The 25,175-nt window shown below is 35.3% G+C and overlaps 1 protein-coding gene across 1 annotated transcript in view; it reads left to right on the top strand.

Moving 5' to 3' along the window:
- LOC128026833 (collagen alpha-1(XXIII) chain-like) overlaps positions 1-25,105 on the top strand; it is a 117,144-nt gene extending 92,039 nt beyond the window's left edge. The window contains exons 6-32 of the mRNA XM_052614067.1: positions 1,418-1,444; positions 1,882-1,908; positions 3,323-3,349; positions 4,006-4,032; positions 6,596-6,667; positions 8,808-8,924; positions 14,541-14,567; positions 14,670-14,696; positions 15,848-15,901; positions 16,269-16,331; positions 16,475-16,519; positions 17,040-17,117; positions 17,344-17,367; positions 18,330-18,383; positions 18,580-18,624; positions 18,792-18,872; positions 18,954-19,007; positions 19,099-19,164; positions 19,558-19,584; positions 20,245-20,304; positions 20,478-20,549; positions 20,849-20,875; positions 20,964-21,017; positions 21,151-21,237; positions 21,540-21,608; positions 22,652-22,690; positions 23,224-25,105. Of these exons, the coding sequence (XP_052470027.1) occupies positions 1,418-1,444; positions 1,882-1,908; positions 3,323-3,349; positions 4,006-4,032; positions 6,596-6,667; positions 8,808-8,924; positions 14,541-14,567; positions 14,670-14,696; positions 15,848-15,901; positions 16,269-16,331; positions 16,475-16,519; positions 17,040-17,117; positions 17,344-17,367; positions 18,330-18,383; positions 18,580-18,624; positions 18,792-18,872; positions 18,954-19,007; positions 19,099-19,164; positions 19,558-19,584; positions 20,245-20,304; positions 20,478-20,549; positions 20,849-20,875; positions 20,964-21,017; positions 21,151-21,237; positions 21,540-21,608; positions 22,652-22,690; positions 23,224-23,274 (1,401 nt within the window). The 3' untranslated portion in view covers positions 23,275-25,105. The remainder of the gene's footprint in view (positions 1-1,417; positions 1,445-1,881; positions 1,909-3,322; positions 3,350-4,005; positions 4,033-6,595; positions 6,668-8,807; positions 8,925-14,540; positions 14,568-14,669; positions 14,697-15,847; positions 15,902-16,268; positions 16,332-16,474; positions 16,520-17,039; positions 17,118-17,343; positions 17,368-18,329; positions 18,384-18,579; positions 18,625-18,791; positions 18,873-18,953; positions 19,008-19,098; positions 19,165-19,557; positions 19,585-20,244; positions 20,305-20,477; positions 20,550-20,848; positions 20,876-20,963; positions 21,018-21,150; positions 21,238-21,539; positions 21,609-22,651; positions 22,691-23,223) is intronic.
- The last annotated feature ends 70 nt before the right edge of the window (positions 25,106-25,175 follow it).

Below are 25,175 nucleotides of genomic sequence, written 5' to 3'. Positions count from 1 at the left end.
AATGTACTGCAGTAACCTGTGTTTTATTTAAGTGCACGTAAAGTTGTGGTGAAATGGAGTATAATTTTTTTTTACACGAATTACTTAATTACTAGTGCTGTCGTTTGCTAATATATGCATCACTGTCATGCTTACTGTTAGTTCTTAACAAACTTCTAACCCAAAATAATAAAACTTTATTTGTTTTCTGTGATTCCACAGCATTGTGTGCACTAGCAGCAAATCATGAGTGTCTGAGTGACTAGAGACCTTACACATGGCTCTGCACCAATCAGATTGAGAGGGAGAGGTAGATTTAAAATTCAGTGTTCTGGGTTTTAGAGATAGAGAGGATGTTGTAGTTGTTTCAGGCTGTGCTGAACAGTTTTCCTATCTGCATAGTTTCTCAATCTTTCCTAAGTGCTACTTTCTTTTTCCTCCCTGCAGTAAAAGTAGTAGTCCAATTTAAGTCCAATTTGACTCTACACTCTCTACATTCCACCCTAACAGACACACACATAAAAAAGTGGGGATAAACTGAGGATGCATATTTGATGTGGGATTGTCACAAGCTTTTGAGACAACTAAAAAAGGGCCAGAAATTGTATTGATATATGTTTCAAAGTTCAAAGGTCTCTGGCATTTTGATGACCTCCCACAATTCTTTCAAAAGTATGTGATTTATCTCACACTGCTACTTTTAGAATAAGTCTAGGTGCTTCATGACACTTTTAAATCAGACTTCTCACCTCTGACCTTCAGAACAAAAATAAATCCTGGAAGGTCTCCTTTTACACAACTACTATGAGTGGTTATACTGGACACTGTGTTGCTCCCGTTACAAGCTTGCTATAAAATAAAAGTTGTAATAACTTATTTTATACTGCCAGTTTGGCACATCCTTTCTATTTTTGACAACTGCACAATTTTTAATTTCCTGGTCTGACTTAAACTGATTCTTAAACAACATAAATGGACTGTGATGAATTTTATTTGTTAAATATTGAAATGCCAATTATTTATTAGATTGTCATTTATTTATACCCTTATGTATAATGCACATATCTGATCAGTATAACTGATAAAACACATGGAAAGGCAGAGGCTACTACAGTGCCAAACTATTTTTTAGATCATTGATTACCCTTGCATTTGAATCTTTACCAAGTCTGTAAGACTAATCTTAAATTTTGGTGGCAATAACAAGATTGTATGTTGAAAGTCAAAAGAAACTGGTCTGACTCCAGTCCTCATCTTAAAAATGGAGGAATGACATCATGGCCTACCATTTAATTCTCTGTTTCTCTCCTGATCTTTATCTTTTGATTTACCTCACACACTTCCCTTCAGAGTTTATCTGCACTTTCCCTTTTTATGACCAGCTGTCTGTGGACTCCTGGGGTTTAATCGTCTGTTTTTCTCTTTTTCCACTGTTCAGGGTCCACTCGGTCTGGATGGCAAACCTGTGAGTATTCCAGAGCTTTAAAGAGACAAGATGAGAATTTGTGTGTGTGTGTATTAAAAGGTACACAACTGTAACTGATATGATACCCTTTTAAAAGATGCTAATCTGTACAGTTTTTCCTTTAAGGCACTAATGTAAACCATTTAGGGGTAAACAAGGTGCAAAGATGTGTCTTTTAGCTGTTGTTCCATCCCCAGTGACAAAATCTGCCATATAAATCTGTCTTTTTGTTGGGAATATAAATGATGCCTCAATTGTGTAACTTTTCTAAGCAATCAGAATTATGATGTTTGAGTAGCGGATGTTAAAATGACAGACTTACATTGAAAGAGGGACTTGAACAATAATTAGAGACCACAGTGTCATAGAGACTTAGAGGTGGGCTCTTTTAAGCTCTTTTTGACTAGAAATGTAATAATTGATTTGTTTATTTGCAGGGTATGCCTGGACCTAAAGGAAGCCAGGTACATGCAATTTTATATTTCTACTGTGCAGTGAAGTTTATTGTCTGATATTGTAGACAAGTGAGTGCTACTTCATACAGAAGGTTAATGGAAGTAAGTTACAGTATAAACACAAATCTGCAAGCTGTTCATTCACACTGTGTACAATTATGGTTTTAGTTATGCATGGCATCAGGGTGATTAAACCCCTTATTTAAGTTTTCAAGTCATCTGTCACCTCTGATATAGGGTCACACACTACAAAGTGTCTTTTACCTTGTATGTCTATTATCCGCAAATGAGATGGAAATAATGGATTATACAACAAACGGAGCAAATTCACCATTGTTAGCTTGTGCTGTTGCAGGAAGGCAGTCGATTATGAACCCTGTCACACTCTTTAGCACTCTGTAAGACTAATCTTAAATTTTGGTGGCAATAACAAGATTGTATGTTGAAAGCCCATTTGTCCAATGTAACGTAAACCCCTTCTTCTGGAAAGCAGACCACCTCAAAACGCCATTCTTCTGCGGCTTCCTCTGAAAGACAGTTGTTTTGTTTTGACTCACATGAAAGAAAGTCTAAGGTGGTCTTAAAGTAGGTCTTATTCAGGCCGAAAATGTTGTGATGTGCATCATAGAATATAGATTTAATTCACATGTGACACAGATGTTGTTTAGATGACAGTGTGAACAGCAAGAATCATTTTAATTTCAGCCTTTGCCACTTTTGGAATGTGACTTCAGTGTTAACAGTAATTCATTTAACATTTCACATTTTATTCCACCCAAACACACACTAATTTATTTATTTATTTATTTATTTAACCATTTTTGTCTTTACATCATTACAATTCTCCCCTTTTTTTTGCCTACTTACCCTCATAATTATTCAACATGCACTTTGCATCAGCTTCACTAGCATTGCCTCTGTTTTTCAAAGCAGTGTGTTGTACACATGTAGATAAGTTTCGAAGCCTCGTCAGTTCAGACCAGTGTCTCAAATGGATCACAGTGAGAAGGTCATGTAAGCAAACTCATAATAATTACAGATTTGTGCAGAAAACTTCCTTATCATTTCCACTCACATACTTTCTCTCAAACCAGTTTCTTTATGTTCAGTCAGTTGTACTTTCATCATATTCCCAGACTCTTGACCATGTTATTTGCAAATGACTTTTAAGATCAAAGATTCCAGTTATATCTAGTGCAGATGTGAGGTGCAGCCTGTACTTTCAGTTGAAAAAGATGACTTAGAAAATACTTTGAAGATGAGATACATGTGAAAGTTAGAGGATACTGAGATGCTAAAGACTCTTAGTGACTGACTTAGACTGACGTGGTATGTTTCTGAACTATGCCTTAGACTTATGTCATGTCAGCTTTTCATTTTGGACAATTTTTCTAATCATCACACCCACCTCATTTATTTCCAGGGGTTGCCAGGACCAAAAGGAGATAAGGTACATTTGGTATCTTTTTTTTTTTTTGTCAATACTGTACGGCACACTCTCACTCACATACCCAGGCTGCTTTGTTCAGCAAACAGATGTTTTCCGATTTCTAAAACAACTCACAAATTTCATTTGCATTGGCTTTTGTCTTCAAACACGTTTTGGAGGGGATGTAAACCGTGTGTCAGGCATGAAATGAGAGAAACAAGAAACCTGTGGTAAATGAAGACTGTCTTGAAGTCTTTTCCTGATTGCAGTGAAAAAAATAATAAAAATAACAATTGCACAGCAAAGCAAAAACATGGAGCCTCAGGATGTTTTTCCTCATTTATAGTAATTAGTATATTAGTAGAGTCTTTTCACTGATTTCATTAATATGCTCTCTTGTTATAAGATAAAGGTTAAATTATGACTGAAGCTGATTTGATGAGTTAATTAATCTGGTTAGTGGGTCAGGAAGCAGTGTTTTAAACATCATTAAGTAATATTTCATACATCTCACTTTCAACAACATTTTCACTTTCGGTGTTGACAGACAAATGGCAAACAACCACATAAGCACCTTAGCAATCATCCACACACAGTCAAGAACCGCTCAAATTCTCTTTAGAATAGCAAGAAGTTCACATGTTGCTAAATGTGTTTCTTGTCTTTTTGTGTTGTAGGGTGATCAAGGAGACACCGGGCCAAGGGTTAGTACATGCATACTTCTGTCACTTTGAATAAATGTATATATTAATACTTTCCTTTACTGTCAGAGGAACAGAATGTCAAATGTGGCTCAGAATACTTAGGGCGATACCTGACTAGATATTAATCACATTTATGAAGAAACATCATAAATCAGAATTGAAGGCCAGAACTGTGTGTGGCAGAGGGCCCAATGCATTCAGCATTCACTCTTTCTATTATTGCCTTAATCTTTCTTTATTATTTTTCTCAAGATGTACAAAAATGTGCAGATATATGTGTGCATTTAACACCCACATCCGGCAGAAGTGGCCCTAGTCCAAACATAGGGTTATTTGGTCAATATTTGGTTATTTTGAAACTATTGTCATTAAACAATGAAGTTCTGAAAATTACTACTATTTTTGTCAATTTACCAACATTTGTGTCAAATTTAATTCTTTTAATACACTGTAAAATAAGTATTTATTTAAATTAAGCACTATACGCAATACACACACACACACACACATTCAAAAACAGTCATATTATAATGATATATAATCACTTTATTACGTCATTGAAATGGCTTGAACAGTGCTCTAATACATATCCTGCTCCTCTTATATGTTTGAAAGAAACAATGATGTGAGCTATCTATTTTCATTCACTAAGGAGTGTGCTGTGTGTGTATCCATATACAGTATGTGTGCTGATTGCATGTTTCAGAGCACAAAAATGAAAAATGTCTACAGACCAGCTAAATCCTAACAAACCTCCCTGTGGGGAAGCTCTCAAAAAGAAAATATACAAAGCAAATGATGTCTTTATTTTTCTTCTAAAAATGCCACAAGTTTTATTTTAGGGTTGGGGTTAGTCTGCTGAAAATATAATTAGAGTAATTTATATAATGTAAGAACAATAGAAGTCAATGGGCAGCTTAGTTAGCAGAGCGTGTGTGTAGTGCCGAGTAAAGAAGCAGTGTGGGAAACCTCAAGCATCCCTCGGGTCACCACATCCCTGCTAACACAACCCTCATGCTTACACTGGCATCCACATGCTGTGTCACTCTTACTTTCTCTCTGTTTTGCTCTTTTTTTCTCTTTCTCTGTTGCAAGGCTTTAGTTCTCAGATTTTTTGAAGCTAATTTTGATTAGCTTCTTAACTTTGCCAAAGTTTTTCGGCAACATTTAATACAATTTAATAAGACACTGAAAAGCTAGGAAATAATCCTTACACTTTTCAATTTTGTTCAGTTTCAAAAGTTCAAAGAAAGTAAAAAGTGACATCCTTCCTTTCATGAACGGCACAACCTTATTTGAAATCTTTTGCGGCAGGCATGTGACATTTCTCTGTGCATCTCAAGCAGCTCTCCGTTACTGCTGTCAGCACAATCCAGCCCGCAAATTGTGGTTTGCAGAGACAAGTGAACATAAATATGTTGTTCAGACCAATGTGACAACAAAAATAAAACCATGGTTTTTGTCCAGTGTTATTTCAGGGTGGCAAGACCAACAATTTGACATTATTTGGTCATTTCTATTTAGGAAGTCCATATTTATTCAAAATTGCAAGTATTGTTTTTCATTTTCATGACATGGCATGAGTTTGAATCCAGTCTTATCCAATGAGAACTCAACAATATATATTGGATTTATACACAGTAAGAAATGGGATTTTAGTCATAATTATTATTATATTATATTATATTATATTATATTATATTATATTATATTATATTATATTATATTATATTATATTATATTATATTATATTATATTATATTATATTATATTATATTATTATGATAGCAAATAAATAAAAGATAGATAAAATTGCTTAATTTAAATAAACACTTATTTTACAGTTTTTTAAACAAAATCAAAAATATTAAAGTGAATTTAAATGACAAAATGTACACCATTTTCTGTATTAATATATTTTAAAATGTAATTTCTTTCTGTGTTGCAAAGCTGAATTTTCATCATCATTACTCCAGTAATCACATGATCCTTCAGAAATCCTTCATATATTTTGTTACGGACCTTTGTATTTACCGAAACTTTTGAAAGGCATAGTGTGCACTAACAGGGATGTTGGTAAATTTTAAAACACAGTGTTTCGTTGCTTTTATTTCAAAATAGTCATAAAGAATTGGTCTGACCGTTATGTATAGATAAGGGTATATCTTGAAAGCAAAATCAACTAAAATCCTGCAAAGTGCTCAACTGGATTTGATATTTCACAATCCAGTGGCAGCGAAATGCTGTCAATGCTTTTTTAATGACTGGTTTGTGTATCTCAGCTCCTCTGTCCATCCTGTTCCTCTCGTAGGGTCATGGCACTCATGCAGGTCTGCATAGTAATCAGATTCTCATTAAGGTTTGTCTGTTCTCTGCTGCCATAGCCTTCATCTCCAAGCCAGTTCTTGTCCGGGAAGGCTATCTCCCTTCATGGCCCCTGAGATCTTGCTATTCCTTAATCTGAAGTTTTCAATTCTCTTATTGTTTCTCCTTTGTCTTTTCCTTCTCCATCCGTTTTTCCGGGAATTTCCTGTCTTTTTGTACTGGGGACTCACATGCACAGATGGTCTTTCCCCGTTATGATCACAGCTATATCTCGGCCGACCAGCCCACTTTCCAGAGGCGTATGCTGAAGGTAGCATGTGTGCAAGGCATGTGCAGACACTCCCCTTACTAGATCTTCGTCTTCCTCAATTTTAACCCATGTCATTTTGCGTGATTGCTTGTGTTATTGTTTGTGTGTCTTATACTTACAATCAAATGAGCTCATCCATGTGTGAAGGATCAGAGCGTTGCATGCAAGTTTGTGCAAGCTGAGGCTGATGCAGGGCGAATCTCATGAAAAAATATCTGGGTCATACTTTACCACATAATAGTAATAATAATAAAAAATGTCTATATATATATATTTATAATAGACATTATATTTTTGGTTAAGAAATGTAATTTAAAAATAATAATAATGATGATGATAATAATAATAAAAAATAAAATAAAATAATGATCCTGAAAATATTGCTTATTTTTTTTATGAGATTCACTCCAGTAGATGTATAAGGAAACTTTGTAGTTACAGAAATTGTCATTATACACTGAAATTTGGTGTAGGATTTACTTTGAGGCAATCTTTAATTAGAAATTGCTAGTAGATTTCACAAATAATTACAAAAACAGCAAGTAGAAAGTCTAAAATATAATTTTCTTGTAAAAGACTCCATTGATCTGTTTGATTTACAAATTTGAAAGTAATTTTTACAGTGCTAGAGGCATACTTATTTTGTATTATTTAATAATGTATTATTATTACTCACAAAAGGCAAATGACTTACAGGTGCTTCTCAATAAATTATAATGTCGAGGAAAAGTTCATTTATTTCAGTAATTCAACTCAAATTGTGAAACTCATATATTAAATAAATTAAATGCACACAGACTATAGTAGTCTAAGTCTTTGGTTCTTTTAAATGTGATGATTTTGGTTCACATTTAACAAAAACGCACCAATTCTCTATCTCAACAAATTAGAATATGGTGACATGCCAAGCAGCTAATCAACTCAAAACACCTGCAGGTTTCCTGAGCCTTCAAAATGATCTCTGACAATCATTGACACCCTTCACAAGGAGTGTAAGTCACAAAAATTAATTGCCAATAAGCTGTCTTTTCATAGAGTGCTGTATCCAAGCATGCTAACAGAAAGTTGAGTGGAACAAGAAAATGTGGAAGAAAAAGATGCACAACTAACCGAGGATTGTCAAGAAAAATCGATTCAAGAATTTTTGAGAACTTCACAAGGAATGGACTGAGGCTGGGGTCAAGGAATCAAGAGCCACCACACACAGAAGGGAGGAGAAGCCCATAGCCCAAGCTGCTTGAAGTCCAGTGTTAAGTTTCCACAGTCTGTGATGATTTGGGGTGCAATGTCATCTGCTGGTGTTGGTCCATTGTGTTTTTTCTAAACCAAAGTCACGGCACCCGTTTACCAAGAAATTTTGGAGCACTTCATGCTTCCTTCTTCTGACCAGCTTTTTGAAGATGCTGATTTCATTTTCCAGCAGGATTTGGCACCTGGCCACACTGCCAAAAGCACCAAATGTTGGTTAAATGACCATGGTGTTGGTGTGCTTGACTGGCCAGAAAACTCACCAGACCTGAACCCAGAGAGAATCATTGGGGTATTGTCAAGAGGAAAAGAAGAAACAAGAGACCAAACAATGCAGATGAGCTGAAGGCCACTGTCAAAGAAACCTGGGCTCCCAAACCACCTCAGCATTGATACAAACTGATGACATCCATGCCATGCAGAATTGAGGCAGTAATCAGCCCCTACCAAGTATTGAGTACATGTACAGTAAATGAACATACTTTCCAGAAGGCCAACAATTGACTAAATGTTTTATGTTTTATAAACTATTCTAATTTGTTGAGAGTTTTTGTTAAATGTGAGCCAAAATCATCACAATTAAAAATACCAAAGTCTAAAAATACTTCAGTCTGTGTGCAATGAATTTATTTAATACATGCGTTTCATAATTTGAGTTGATTTACTGAAATAAATAAACTTTTCCTCAGCATTCTAATTTATTGAGAAGCACATGTATATTCAATAAAGTTGTGGTAATTAATCTTAAAACATCGTCTTCTATTCACTTTTCCAAATAAAAAAAGATAATGAAACAAAATAAATGCTTCAATATAATGTTATTTGCGCTTATGTTTTGCAGTGACTTACTTGAGGAATTTATTTTATATCACATGTCATATGTTTTCATCAGGGTGATCAAGGACAGGCAGGCCCACCTGGACCTCCAGGCCCTCCTGGAGCACCTGGTGCAAGAGGACCCCCAGGAAACACAGGGAAGGATGGTCCCCGCGGCCCACCTGGAGAACCAGTAAGACACTCATCTAATTTTATTTGCTTCTGTGATGCCGTTAAGGTTGTGCATTTCCTTGTTTAAAGGGGTCTATAACAAAGTTGGCGGGAACCGGTGAACAATTAACTTTAAAGGTTTTTTGAAGCTTGATTGTGTTTACAGTGTGCAATACAACATGTGTTCATGTTTCGCGTGTAAAAAAAACACAGTATTTTTCACACAATTAACCTATCTGTATACCGCTGTTTTCACTGTCACAAAAAAGGGCTGATGACTTCCTTGTTCTATAAAGTCCCTCCTTCAGAAATACGTGACGAGTTCAGATTGGGCCAGCGGTTCCTGTGTTGTGATTCGTCAGCAGCTGAGTGCAGGCTGTCCTCCTGGAAACGCGATTGGACTAGTTTTGAGAAGCAAGTGGGCAGGATTTATTTTGAAAATCCTGGCAATCCTGATCTGAACCATAGACAGTAAAACAACGCATGTGCTGGAGATGTACTTATAATCACAGGAGCGTTTTTACTGATGAGATGCGCATGAAAATCGTATTCGATTTTTTTGCACAGCCCTAACATCTAGTTAACAAAGCTAAACAGCATTGCCCTTTGTGTAATAAGTTACAGAAACGCACCAACTTAAATAATAAAATACACTTACCGTTTGTGGTCCATAAACAACGTCTTTTCCAGACAAAGAGGAAACTGCTCCATCTTTCAAGAATAATCTTTGTGCGAATCCGGCATTAAACTGATTGAGATTGAGGAAGCTGTCCTCAGTTTAATGTGCTGCACATAGTTTTACATGTGGATTATAATTTTCAGGAACTGAGTTAAACATAAATTGTAACCATTGATCTCTAAGTACAGTGTCCCTGGGAAGCCCAAACAAAGATGATTGGACTCAGAGATGAAAATAACAGCGTTTCGACGACATAGCGACAAAAGTACTCTTCAAACACAACTCTTCCTCTTTCTCCGTGCGAGCACAACAAGGCCACGCCCCCTTTTTTGTATTGATGTGGGTGGAGGTTAGTCAAAAAACTGTTTCAGTGACGTCATTACTGCAGGGACTAGAAGGATGTAGTCCAAACGGGTCGTTCGTTGTAGGCGAATTCTGTTAAATAAAATATCTCGCTTGGCATTGAACTTTGAGCTTTAGAATTTTACAGATATTATTTATACTTTACAGATAATATTTTACTCTAACAACAACATTACACTCTAACTAAAGTTTAAAACATGGGATCACGAAGAACAGGACCTTTAACTTTAATAAACTAATCAACAAACACAAAACAAAAGTAAAAGCTGCAGCCCCTCACGGACGACTGCTGCATAAAACATATTATAACAACAACATAAAGTCCAGGCCTGGACCTTTCTCAACTTGCAATGTCCTCACTCCTCCTTTTATCCCTCCAGTGCTCCTCTGTGAGACTCGTGTGGCACAGGTGTCCATCATTATCTTTCATTATCTATTGCTCTGCTCCCATGGCCCTTGGCCTCATCCCGCTCGTCACAGGATCATCTCATAAAGAATTGTACAGGCTACATCAAATCAGGGAGAATAATGCATGATATGACCCTATAGATAAAGCATCTAATTTGAATGAACAGCTCAAATATAAAAACTCAAATCACAGAATAAACTATATAAGATTCAATCAAAGGAAAATTAATGTTCACATCATATTTGAAAGATCTTGACATTTCTTACACGTTTAATTATGCATTTAGTGCTTTAAAAGGATACCATTGTGTGAATGTGGAAAAGAAGGGTGCAATTCGCACTCAGAAATTGCTAATTAATGTCACAAATAATTACAAAGAAACAATAAGTAACATCTTCAATTAAATGTAACATTTCCTCTTTTTATTATATAATGCAGTCACTTTTAAACATCATTGTACACTATAGTGCTGCTCCATAAACACACACACACATACACACACACACACGAACACACACATGCACACACACACAAACAAATTGTTCAATGAACCTTCAAATAAGGGAAATCTGCAGCTCTACTACTGTGTGTCTAGCTTGTTCAGAGTGCAGCGGAGTGCACAGGAGTTTGTCATAGCACTCACACATACATGCATATTGACATAAACACTGTGTATACAGTATGTATGTAAAACTGATGAATTTTACACAGTTACACAGCAACTGAATTGAATCAATATTGACCCGACCTGAGCTGTGTAATGACACTATTGATTTGTTGGAGCTGCTTTACAGCAGAATTTCAATTTGATACTATCATGAAGCTGCTATGAAACAATATGGAGTGTTCAGAGTGTTTTTGTTAAAGTTGACTTTATGACTTGGCATGTATATACAATGTATATACAGTAGATGTATGTGTGTATGTGTATACATATATATGTGTGTACTGTACACACACACACACATAGTATATAATTATATATTTTGCAGACTTAGTCTAAAGATTAGGTATAAGAGTGAATGGTTTCACTGAGTGGGCCTCAAGTACCACTTTTAGTGTCTAAGCAATTTTTAAAAACTGTAAATTCAGCATTTACTCTCTGAATGCAGTCATATCCTACAAATCTACTGCCCAGTTAAGTATGTCAACAAAAAGATTCAAATAGCTAAAAGTTAGCTCAAACATAAAAAAGTTAATACATAATGAAATTAAGTTGTGAAAAAATGTTCAAGAATTGTGTTTGTTCAGCTCAAGTCTCTTGAAAAAAATAAATATATAAATAAATAATTCAATAAATAAATGAGTAAACTGTGTAGGGCACCAACTACCAAGGGGGCATCAAAGGTGTTTTTTTTCTTTTAACCTAAGGGAGCCTAATTGTACAATTGGATTTAAAGTGAAAAAGTAACATGACATATAGTCAAGTATCATTCTCAGAATCCGTGCTCTGCATTTAACCCATCCAAAGTGCGCACACACACACACACACACACACACAAACACACCCAGAGCACTGGGCAGCCATTTATGCTGCGGTGCCCGAGAAGCAGTTGGGGGTTTGGTGCCTTGCTCAATTGCACCTCAGTCATGGTATTGCCAGCCCAAGACTCAAACCCACAACCCTAGGTTTAGGAGTCAAACTCTTTAACCAATAGGTCACGATTTATCATCTGAAGCTGTTTTTTTTAATATAACAGCCTGTGGTTTACAACAGTTAAAGGTTGTACTTTAAAGGTTAAAGGCATTAGCATTGCTCCGCTCTGGCCTCTGTCATCTGACGTTGTGTTTTGTTCAGCCAGAGGTGATGGAGAGAAAGAGGTTAGAGGGGAAAGGGGCAAATCCAGTTCATCATTCCCCTAGTCTATGCCAGTGTGCTGCGGCTCACATAAAGTTAAACTAAATATAGATTTTAAGGCTCAAGACTCATCTGGTTTGGGTAAGACACGGCCACAGTGTGTTCTTGAGAAGCTCTGATGTTCCAAAATGTCCCGAAAAGAGATATGGCATCAATTCAGGTTCAGGACCAGTTCTCCCAATGTTTCTCGCCTTAGGTCCCTTCAAATTAAGTTAATCTTTTTTAAGTTTCTTATCATAAAGGAAGCTTAATTTGGACTAAGAGTGAACTGGAAATGGCCAGTTGCCAGTACATACTCTCTTCTGTAGCAGTCTGTAATGTCGCTCTTATTAGACCGTTCACAAGCCAAGGTTTTGACTATCAGCAGATCTGGAGCATATTATAGCTTATTCTGGCCAAGAACCATTCATTCATATATGAAGAGTCCGTCTGACTGACATTTTAAATGACCAAACTCATTTTGCTTGATTTTACATGACATTTGGCGGTTTGGCAAACATGTGGGGAATCTCATTTACTCAGAATTATCTGCATCAAAATATAGTTTAAATATATACTTACACACACACACACACACACATAACTGTTCAAACATTTGGGGTCAGTAAGAGTAGCTATTTATAATTTATTTATTTTTTTAGTTACATTTTACATTTTACAGCAAGCATGAAATAATTTGATCAAAAGTGACAGTACACACATATAGTTACAAAAGCTTTATATTTCAAATAAATCCTGTTCTTTTGAACTTTTTGTTAATCAAAAAAATCCTGAAAAGTATCACCGTTTCCAAAAATCCTGTTATCAACAATAATAATAAAAGGAATGTCTTTAGCAGCAAATCAGAAATATATATATATATATATATATATATATATATATATATATATATATATATATATATATATATATATATATATATATATATGATGTTAAATATTTATATTTGTGTATATGTAATATTATATGTCAAAATATAATAAATTAATACTAATATAATTGATGTAGTATGATATAATATGTAATTTTATTATATTGTGGCTATTTCAAACACCCATTTCAAGCACTAAGACACACAACTGTGATATGATTTGATGAATCTAAAAACACATAGTAGGCTATAACAGCACATGCACAAAGAGAGTCTGTGTGACTGTGCTGACAGAAGTAGAGTCCTGTGCATTAAACAAAGAGACATGTTCTGTTTGCACAGCTTTACTTTGTCGTCAAGCTTGAGTTTAAAGAAACAATTTATGAAAGCTGAAATCTATGATATTCTGCACCATGTTGGTCACAGATGTTTCTCGAACATAGCAAATTGCTAGCTAGTCATCTCCTATTGTTGTTTTTCACTGGAAAACCACCTTGTTAAGAAGCACAGCTCGAAGGAAGGATGGGGAAAGCGAATAGTTTAGTGCTTCTGATTTTCCCAAGTGCTTCCTCTGGTTTTGTTCATTTTTGACAGGGAACAGAAAATGATGTCTCTGTATTGTGGCTGAAGACCAGCTTTGAAGTCTGCTTGACATACTATATCTGATTGTGTGTGTATGCATATGTGTGCCATGTCTTCACTCATTCTGTTCGTAATTTAGGTACAGAATGAGGACAAGAATATCGATTACAAAATGAAATGCACTGCTTGACATCCTATGAAGTTTATATCAAAATACAATCACCCAGCACATCCTCCAAAAGATGCATGCAGATGCACACTGTTTCGCTCTCTGTGTATGACAAAGACTCACAAAACATTGATTTCTGTTATAAAATTATAAGACACCTATGATAACTTTGCATTAATGTGTTTGTTATTGGTGCCTTATATCTGAAGGCAAACATTCAACCAAAATAAGCAAAGCTGTACATCACTGCCCCCTACTGGTTAAATGACAGACAGTTTTCTACAAAAAAAATCGTCCTATCACATCAAAATCCACCAACATGTTTGTTTAGAACTGTTTTAGACTGCTTATAAATGGTGCTTGATCTGTGCATATATTCAGACAAGAAAACCTTTTTGCTTGAGAAAGCAACATTATGGATAGAGGACTCTTAAAAAACATCTCAGTGATGGATACAAACACGCAGCTTTTCACATGAATTGATGGACTGGAGTGGTGTGGAAAGTGCTCTGCAAATAAATGTGACACGAGTTGATATTTATCAACTCATACCAACCCAGAAAGCTGTTTAATGTTAATGATGCATAGCAATGTAAGGATTGGTTCATGACATTTGGTTCTCCAGTCTTTAAAAAAAGAGCTCTGGCATCAATCAAACTCTGACGTACATCTTTGAAGTAATTCTTAAATACTTTCTGTCTCTCTAGGGTGCTCCTGGACAAGAAGGAACGGAGGTGAGTGTAGCCAGCACTGTTTCTGATCAACATGGTCGTGGTCTTCATGGCTCACATTATTTTATTGTATGTTACGTTTTCAAACAAGTTTTCTCTCTGCAGGGACAAAGAGGTTTACCAGGAAAACCGGTAAGTTTAAAGCACAAAAAAATCTATGTGTGCTCATCCTTGAGAAAAATATGTGTCTTGTTTTTCAGACAAATGTCTTGCTTTTGCAATTTTCAAAAAAAAAGAAAAAAAAAAGACTAAATTCTTTCCTTTCTGCATAAATATGAGCAGCATGTTTGGGTGTTTTGCCCTTTACGCTAGCAAGTGCTTGCTGACTGCAGCTGTGCTTAAACACTCACGTCTGGTGGCACGGACATCTGTATGAGGTCTTTAATAAGTTTCTGCCGGTTTCACTGGAATGACTTTTAGTGTATAATTTGTATGTTTGGGTGTGAGACTAAGATGAGAAACATACTGTATGTGAGTATGTTCTAGCCGTTGTGTTGCAGCTGCATGAAATAGTGTTCGCAACCTTTTTTACTTCTGTAGTGTGATTTTATTTCTAAGTGAAACGAGATATAAGGATGTGTGGGGACGAAGTTGATGTTTTCTATAAAAATTGAAAAGTGTTATTTATAGCGCTAGAGGTATTTTTGCTTATGTCAACCGAGAAGCAAGATTTGACATTAAAAAATGACCAAGACAAACATTTTTCTTTGTATTATAATGCAATTATGCATTTTTTTCAATAAGAGAAAGTAAATAGGGTAAATATAAATAGGGTGTATATATATATATATATATATATATATAGAGAGAGAGAGAGAGAGAGAGAGAGAGAGAGAGAGAGAGAGTGAGAGAGACAGAGAGAGAGAGAGAGAGAGAGAGAGAGAGAGAGAGAGAGAGAGGGAGAGGGAGATTACAGGTAGTTGCCAATACACTGCTTGTAATTTTTGTTAAAATAAAGTAAAACAACTTAAAAACATAGATATAAAAAAATGACTAAAACTTCTACTAAAATAAAAATGAAAACAGAAAATGAAAAAATAAAATCTAATTTAAAATATTAACAAAAACTATAAAAGCATCTCAATGATAGTTGTGCAAGCTCACATTCAGATCTGCCTCCATCCAATAACCAGCTGATGGATGGATCCAATTCCCCAACCTGCATTTTTTTTTTTTTTTGATCTGTCACAATACGGAATATCTGTCGCTTCTCCCCTTTATATCGTATTTATGTGCTCAGTGTCTTTAAATCTCTGTAAACTGGATGTTTAACTGTTTTCCAGGGTGAAGATGGTGTTCAGGGTCACCCAGGAACGCAGGGACCCCCAGGGCCAAAGGTCAGAGGTCATTCTTCTTCTGGTTTTGACTCCAGAATATTGACAAACCCATCTTTCTGATCCAAATGTTTTTTCAAGGTCCTTTCCCTCCATTTTGGGAATATTATTTTACTATTTATTACCTATTCATTTTCTGAGTATCTTAATCTTCTGTTTTGCAATCATCTCAGCATATTTTGGGGATTGTATCATTGATTTCACCATAGCCACGGACCGTTACTTAATCATTAGCAATGTAATAAGAATGATTTCAAAGAGTAATGGGCTTCATATGGTTCTGACTGCTCTGTTCAAGCATCTTCTGCTGCAGTACTACTCTCTGCGATCTGTTCTATATTGCTTTAAATGCTCTGTATGTGTTTGCCAGGGTGAGCAGGGAGAGCCAGGTCCTCAGGGTGACCGAGGAACCGATGGTCTGCCAGGCTTAAAGGTGAGCGCTGGGTGTAGCTCTTTCTGTTATGTGTGTATAAATTCATATATATATGTATATATCCTACAATGATGGTACTTACAGTAAATGGGTAACATCGATTCTTGACAGGTTTGGTTTGATTTGAGCTTTGTATTTCTCAGGGAGATAAGGGAGATGTTGGAGAACAAGGGCCCCAGGGTGAACCGGTGAGGAGCGATGCATCATACGTTTATTAAACGTGTGCTCATTTGATTTTAATGCTGCACTGACAGATAAGACTGTTGTCTTTGACTTTCATAACTTGGCTTCCAGTATCACTTGCTCCCAGTTATTTTAGCAGTCAGTTATTTGTTACCTTATTATTTAACTGTCTTAATCATAAATATGCACCTGTTTTGTAGCACAAATACCGCACTTTGTTGTTCTTCGGGTTATTGACTCATAATGGCTAATGAATCAGATTTCTCAAAAATTCAAAGAAAATAACTGATGCATTTGAGTCATTTCGTAAAGATCGTATTTATGAGTTGAATGCACATGTGGGAAAGTCCGTTTCCGATAATTTAGGTATTGTTATTTTTAAATGTATAATAAATCTAAGTTGCATTTAAAAAATAGGATTGTACAATTATGATCGGGTTAAATTTAGTTTACACCACCTTCATAAATAGAATAAAAGCATAATAAAAGCATTAAATGTATGCATATTATTCTTTATCACGGTAGGGCCGCCCTGGTGAGAAAGGCATATCAGCATCCGGTGACATCATTGACTTCAATGGCAAACTCTTAGATGCCTTTCAGGTGAGCTGTGATTTTATTGATGGTAATTGCTAGAAAAACTTCATAACAACTGTTACTTTTTGCCAATCGGTCATCAGGATTCATGCAAATTTGATGTTACTGGTTAGACTTCCTGCAATGAAATTATGTAAACCCCAGATGACTATAAATTCATGGTTATATTAAAACCAAATGCCATTATGTATTCCGAAATTTAAGTCAGACTTTATTTATTTTTTCCTGGCAGGCCATCAAAACCATCAGTGTCTCGGTAACCGTACTGTAGCATGAGTTGCCATTTCTAGTTATTTTGGTTGAATATGCAGCCTGATTATCCTTAACAAATACTCACTGTGTGTGTTTGTGTGTGTGTGTGTGAATTTAAAACAAGCCATTATCATTTTCATCATATAATGCTAATTCAAAATACGTTATTCAAGATTAATTTTCAATAAGTCAATATAAAATATTGATTGCTTATTGTCAATGCAGATTCTTCAGTAAAACTATGCAAATAATTTTTATTATTATTATCATTATCAAAGTTGGTTGTATGCATGCAACATTGTTATCAAACTGTTTGAAAGAAAAAAAAATTGAAATAACATTGCTTTTAAACATTTAAGGCTTTGCTTTATGTAATGTACCAAGACAAATTCATAAAATTAGATGCAATTAGTTGCAAATGTTGTTCTTGTACTCAGAATGTGTATCTGGGTTGTATAACGAATGGGTCTTGAGGTTACATTTATAATGTCTGTTTAAATGTTCTAGACAATGCCGTTCTTTGAAATTCTGTGTTTTGTCACATTGCAAATGAGGAATAGGAGGAGACATTTGGAATTTTATCATTTTGGACATTTGCAAGGCTTTGTGGTCATCTCTATCAACAGTATAATCAGTCTGAAATGTGTATCGAACCACAGACCGTGAGCGCACATTGTACAGATACACTGAATATGGTGACAAGGAAATGAAAAAATATCAGCCATAATTATGGTATGTTTTAGTCGAAAGAATAGCAATATTTCCTTCAAAGAATGCCATCAGCATTGTTAAACATTGTTCAGGATGTTGCACATGTTTTCACATGAAGAATTATATTGGAACAACAACTTCCTGTTTTATAGCAGTTGTAAAATGAGGTCCATCAGAGGTTTGTGATTCTTAAAATGCAAAGTGGGTTTTGCAAAAAGACAATTTTATAAGTTTGAATTATCGTTTACCAAACAGGGACCACCTGGCCCTCCTGGACCCCCGGGACCGCCTGGAAAGGAAGGTGCAAAGGTGAATTTCACAATTTGATCAAAATCTGTTAATGAGTGGCTCAGTTAGTGTGTTGGTTCCATGATTATTGTATTTAAAAGACACAAAAAGACTGTGCTAGAACGTTATTTTCAGAGACCTTCTAGTTTGATCTAGTTCATGGTATCAGGAAAAAATATGAATTCTGAACGTCTGTATGTTTCATTCATCCAAACAGGGGGAACTTGGTTTGCCTGGGCCTGCTGGGCTTGATGGTGAAAAGGTGATCATTGGTTCAACCAGTTTAGAAGTATACCAGTTGTTTTGTTTAATTTTATATAAATATACATAATTTTGCAAGGACAAGCACCCATATAGAACCTATATGGGACACTCAGAGATTCATGTAAATGAGTTGCTTATCAATATTTGGATTGATTTGACCATCAGGGTGAACGGGGAGACACTGGAGAGCCTGGTGAACCCGGAGAGAGGGGGGAAAAGGGAGAAATGGGTCTCTCTGGTCCCTCTGTAAGTACTAAAAAATTATAAATCTATTAATTATTTTCATTTATTTTCTATCATTTATAATATTACTCAAACGTGTCATAGGGAATGGATGGGCAGAAAGGAGAGAAAGGAGACTCTATACTAGAGGACAATCTGGTCAGAACAATTGCCCCCACATTTTCATTGATTAATATTCTAGTATTAAGAGTACAGTTATCTTTAGATGTGATTTTATGACTGTCTACAGGTTCAGATGATTTCACAACCTGGACCACCAGGGCCTCCAGGTCCACCAGGACCACCTGGGTACATGGTGAGGCACATTTTAGACATGCATGATAGTATGATTTCATTTCATTTGATGACATCTAATGGCTGATATGAACACTGATGACAATTTTACAAATCTTTTCACTTTAACATATGTAACTGTACTTAGTTACATATGATAAATATGTGATAGTTCACCCAAAAATTTTAATTCTGTCATCATTTACTTACCTTAATGTCATTCCAAGCATTCCTCTAAATATCTTCTTTTTCATGTTCAACATAAGACTCATACAGTAAATGAAACAGAATTTTCCATTCTGAACTATCCCTTTAACCTGACTCTCCCCTGTTTTTTTACATTTATCTGTAAAATCTCGACTTTTAAGAGTGATATCATAACACCATTAAAAAACAGTTATTATGTGTGTTTTAGGGTCATCGTGGCTTGCCAGGCTCCAAAGTAGGTGTTATTTTATTTGATTCAGATTTTAATCAGTCTATTAATGTATGTGTTCCTAAACGTAGTGGTTTATCAAACTTTTTGTCTTGTCATAAAACCCATGACCAGAAACCTAAGTACAGAGTTATGGCATGATATTCTGGATGCTCTATCTCAATCTGACCTAATGACATCATTTTCACATGGCATAGCTGATTGGTTCTCTCCTGTATCGGTAGCCAATGAGCTCGCTGCTCAGGATTCAAATATATGACTAGGGCTTACCGTAGCAGTTGCAGCTTGCTTTAGAAACCCTTCACCTTCCCCAGCTCCACCTGTATAGATCTGCTACGATGTGATTCATGCATGCTATATGGGAGTTATTTCATATACGTATGTTATATTTGCAGCAGCAATATTGCTTACAGGCTCACAGCAGCATGTTGTAGATGAATTGACAGTAGCATGTCTCAATACTTGCTCTGCTGCAGCAGCGTAGCAGATTTATTCCGCCAAGACCAAATACATTAACATTGACATCTGCATTACCATGCCAATCCCTCCGAGAGTTGTCCTGACAGAACTTAAGTGCTTTAAAGTCCCTAATAAATGTCTGGAGATATCCAGTAACTCAGACTCCATGCAGTGTATCAGTCTAACGCTGTACTGAATCTCTCATAGGGTGATCCAGGGGAGAGTATTAAAGGAGAGAAGGGAGAAACTGGTGCTGCAGGAATACAAGTGAGACCACAGCTAATCCCATAATGCACTAGTCTAGGATTTAAAAACAAAAGCAATAATTCAATACAATGTAATATTGTAATATTGCAGTATATGTAAGATTGGCCTGCATGTTATAATTATGATGCTATCCATACTCATAACATCTTTATACCTATTATTATGTTTTATAGGGCCTACATGGTCCTCCGGGGCCCCCGGGAGCAACAGGATTAGTTGGTCTTCCCGGCACAAAGGGTGAAAAGGTAAATCTAATCATAGATTCAACTACCAACTATTTTTAATGACCATTAGGTTTAAGTGGATGTATTTGTAGTGTATTTTTATATTTCTATAGTGCATTATAGAGTTATTTTTTAACCACTCTGTGGTTTTAATGATTGTTTATCAGTGTTTTATGAATTAATTTTGATTTGAATTGATAAATGTCAAATGTCATGCCTAAACCTAACTGTAAAGTAATATTACACTGGTATTTTCCAGATAGGCCACACAAAAATATATATTTATATGTAGCTAAAATCATTTTTGTTTTCTTTTATAGGGAAAACCAGGGGAACCTGGATTAGATGTAAGCATTTATCTATTAATTAATTAATTCATTCATTCATTTATTCATACGTACATCACAATGCAATTTTTATTTCATTTTATTGTAGGGTTTTCCTGGCATTAAGGGAGACAGGGGTGATCGTGGAGATAGAGGAGAGAAGGTACTGCATCATATTTACCTCTGGCTATATCAATGAAGCTTTCATACATGTTCAAAAAACATGACACTTATTTATTTACTGACTGTACATAGTCCTTTACTTAAAATGATCTTGTGGATCCTCCTGTTCACAGGGAGATCGCGGTCCTGTTGGAAAGAGAGGGCTAAAGGGAAAGAAAGGCGAACAGGGGCCGCCGGGTCTGGACCAGCCCTGTCCCGTGGTGCGTGTTATAGCTACTTTTCAGATGTTTATATGTGTTGATGTGTTACAGATTGATACTGCTGAAAAAACACACCGGATAATTCTGTCAGGAACAACAAAGTGTGCCCATCTGGGAACACAGATATTTCACAGACATCTTTTTCCCTTTTCCACTTTTCCTCACCTTTCTTCCGTATGTTTCTATAGGCTGATGTTCTGTTTCAGTTTCTCTTTGATTGGTCTCTAGCGTGAGTGTGTGTGTGGTGTTTGTTTTTAGTCATTATGGGAGTGTATATTGTATATGTGTGCCTTCGCTGACAGGGAACTGATGGATGTAAAAAAGAGGCAGTGGAAACGGGGCCGCCGGCCCCTGAGGCCCCCTGCCCACTGGTACAGTATATCTGCCTGCTTCTCTCTCTCTCTCTCTGTTTATACCTGCAGATTTCTGACACTTCCTGCTTTCAGCTTTTAACTACTCCTTGTAAACTATCCTATGTCTGCCATAAACATACTGGTACATGAAATGTTTGGGGTCAGTGAGATTTTTTTATTCGAAATACATTAATACTTTTATTTAACAAGAATATATTAAGTTGACAAAAAGTAACTGCACAGACTACATCCCATTTCTATTTCAGATAAATGCTGTTCTTTTGAACTTTATTCATCAAAGAAGCATGAATCAGAGCTACTGTTTTCAACATTGATAGTGAGAAATATTTGTTGAGCACCATATCAGCATATTAGAGGGATCATGTGACACTAAAGACTAGAGTAATGATGCTGTAAATTCAGCATTGCATCACAAGAATTAATTATATAAATTAATAATAATAATAATAACATTATAAATATATATTTTAAATTAGAATTTACAACAGTTCTATTTTTACTTAATAAATGCAGCCATGGTGAGCAAAAAAACACTTCTTTCAAAAACATTATAAAATCTTACGATTAAAACATTTACATGATAGAGTCTATACAACACACATAATTAGAGATTATTAACTTTTACTCAAAGGTAATAAAGCCCAAACTGATTTATAAAATATTAACAAAGTTTGACAAGAAACATTGTAACTTAGCAATCAAAGTGTCATTAATATTTTACTTCATAACACAGCATTGGTGATGAGTTTTGCAAGCATGCATGTAAATATCTATGTAATTCTTTGCTGAGTTTTTAGGTTGATGTCTACTTATTTAAAAAAATTATGTCATTTAATTAATGTATTTTTTTTTTATTTTTTTTTAATAATTATTAGGATTGTGTGTGCAGTGTATGCTTACAGACAGTTGTAAAAATTTAAACTAATAATTTTTTACACCACTTAAACGTGAATTTGTTAAAATAACAATATAACTTAATTGACTGCTCTTACACCCATGTTTTTTTTTTTTTTTTTTACTTTTTTTTTTTTTTTTTTAAGGGTCCCGATGGACTTCCAATACCAGGTTGCTGGCACAAGGTCAGTAAAAAAATTATATTTATGATCCTTGAATATTCCATAACCATGTCTGTACAGTTCATGTACAGTATGTGACTTTAACAATTGCCTATTGAAAACAATCGACTGCAGTGTGTATAAGTACACATGCCACACAGCTCTTTTATGTTGCATTCTTGGATTTGGCTTTGCTCATCACTAATATTGTGTGTTTGTTGTTCTTTTGCAGTGATGTGTAACCTGAGGCATGTCGTCTGTACATATTGATGTGATATATATTGCAGTTTCATACAGCTTTTTCACTTGTTAAATATTTCTACATTTTATAAGACTAGAGACTTCGATGTACATTCATCAGTGTTATTTTTTCATAAAGTGGATGCTGCTGTTTTGGTGTGATTTTTTTATTTTTTATTCCTGTAGCATAAATGGACAGTATTGCTCACCATAAGATGACTGTAATGTTCTTGGGGAATGTTGCATGGGCATGCTGGACCGACCCGCTCAACTAGTGCCAATACGAGATTTTTGCATCATATCTTTTGTTTTTAAAGGAACAGGGAATGCTTCAAAAACTCAAGAGGAAACGTCTCTCCCAGCCTTGATGTTCTTCAAGAACCCAATGAGTTTAAATGACTTTACTGTCCCTCAAGTGACGCCATCTCAATAATACTGGTTAATATTGACGGTCCTCAATACGCAGGTCAAAAGATGGTGCAAACAGTCCTCACTATGGTCAATATTTTTCATGGAGGAACATAATTGAGCTCTTGGAGAGAAGAGAGATCAGGGATTTGCCTCATGGATGCAGCTGCTCCATAGGACAGCAACAGCAGCCTGACATAAGAGGCTTTGGCATGGAGATGATACCGAACAGATCATTATTTTGAGCATATTAATGAACAGTCAAGATTTATTTCTTATGTGTTACTGTTTTATGCTTGGATTTTTGTAGTTTTTAACCCGCAAGCAAAAACACAAAGCATCTGGAATCGATGCCCAAAGACTTTTGGATGGTGAGCATTTACTTATTAATGCATAATTGACCATAAAATAATAAAATGAATACTACATCTGTTTTAAATCAGTGCAGCTGATAAACAGTGAGCAAGAATAGTGTGTTATATTGTACCTGTTTATTTTGGGTTTTTTTAATACTACTGCATCTAATTTTTGTTGCTCACATTTGTTGTGATACTTTATATGCGATACAGTATATGTTGACTCTGACTACTTGTCATTGTTTTTAACATCACAATCCTTGATACATATTCCATAGTGTTGATCATAATAATTTATGATATATACTGATGTGCTTATTAAAGATGGCCGAAACTGAAGGTGTTTTCATGACCTCAGTTCAGCCATTGCAAGGACTCAAGTTTAAGGCTTTTAGTTTAAGGTTTTTTTTTTTTTTATATAAAGTATTGCTCTATGATCTTTCATAGCATGAAGGCAAAGAAAACATTAGAGATTCCATTTTATCAATCTCATTTTCTTTCTTTGGTTTTCCAGTATTTAAAAGACAGAAAAGACATCCAGAAGAGATTGTTTTTTTGTTGTTTTTTTACACATTTTAGCATGTTCAGCGTACATTTCCATGATGGTTTATCCTTTTTCAGGGATTTAAAACCATACTTCATAAGCTTTTCTGAAATATTTATTGTTAACAATCAATTAACTGGTGGCCAGATCATGTAAAAGTTCTTATGCTTAAAATATGTTACAGATAATGCTTATGAATTTTTATAAGCCTGTCTTTGGTGTTAAATGGCAGGCAGAATGTTTCAATGTTACTATGTTGTGATGTACGATTGACCAATAACATTATAGCACCATTTTAGAAACAGAACAGAATGGGAGGACATTTTTGGAAACATTTTATTGTTAAATTTTTGTTTTTTTCTTTGACTTTCTTTACAGGTGTTTTCTTCTTCTTCTTCTTCTTCTTCTTCTTCTTTTAACACAAACAATGTTTGATTTGGAAGATACTGAAAGATTATTTTGAAGATGTTTTGCTGCTGAAACAGTATTTGTATTTAATAGTTGATATGGGGTAAGGAGAACGGCCTTACTGATTGCCTGACAGATTGGTTTGCTTTCAAATGTTTTATAAAATGGAAATGAAAGTTTGTTACTTGTAAACTAGTCAACTAGTAGTCTTTCATTTGACCTTGGTCACGATCAAAAATTATGCTGTTTCAAAAATTCTCCACAATCCACTGTAAACTTACATTTAGCGCAGACTGTTTCTCTGAGACTTTTCATGATCAAATCAGTTCCTGATGAATGTAATTCAATCCTGCTATTTTTCATAATTGCATGAATGTTCTGTTTCACTTGGAAGTATGTCACATTGAGCAAGAAATGAGTAAGAGTACAGTTTCCTGTTGACTTTAGATTCCAAGGTAATTAAACCGGTCATGACAAAAGAAATCAATATTGTTGTTGTTGTTGTTGTGTGTGTTTTTGTTGTTGTTGTTTTGGAAGACTTTGGCATATAAAA

The sequence above is a fragment of the Carassius gibelio genome, chromosome A14 (assembly GCF_023724105.1).
Source record: "Carassius gibelio isolate Cgi1373 ecotype wild population from Czech Republic chromosome A14, carGib1.2-hapl.c, whole genome shotgun sequence".
Lineage (NCBI taxonomy): Eukaryota > Metazoa > Chordata > Actinopteri > Cypriniformes > Cyprinidae > Carassius > Carassius gibelio.
Note: the sequence above shows the minus strand (reverse complement) of the source record. Positions and strands in the feature narration are given on the sequence as shown.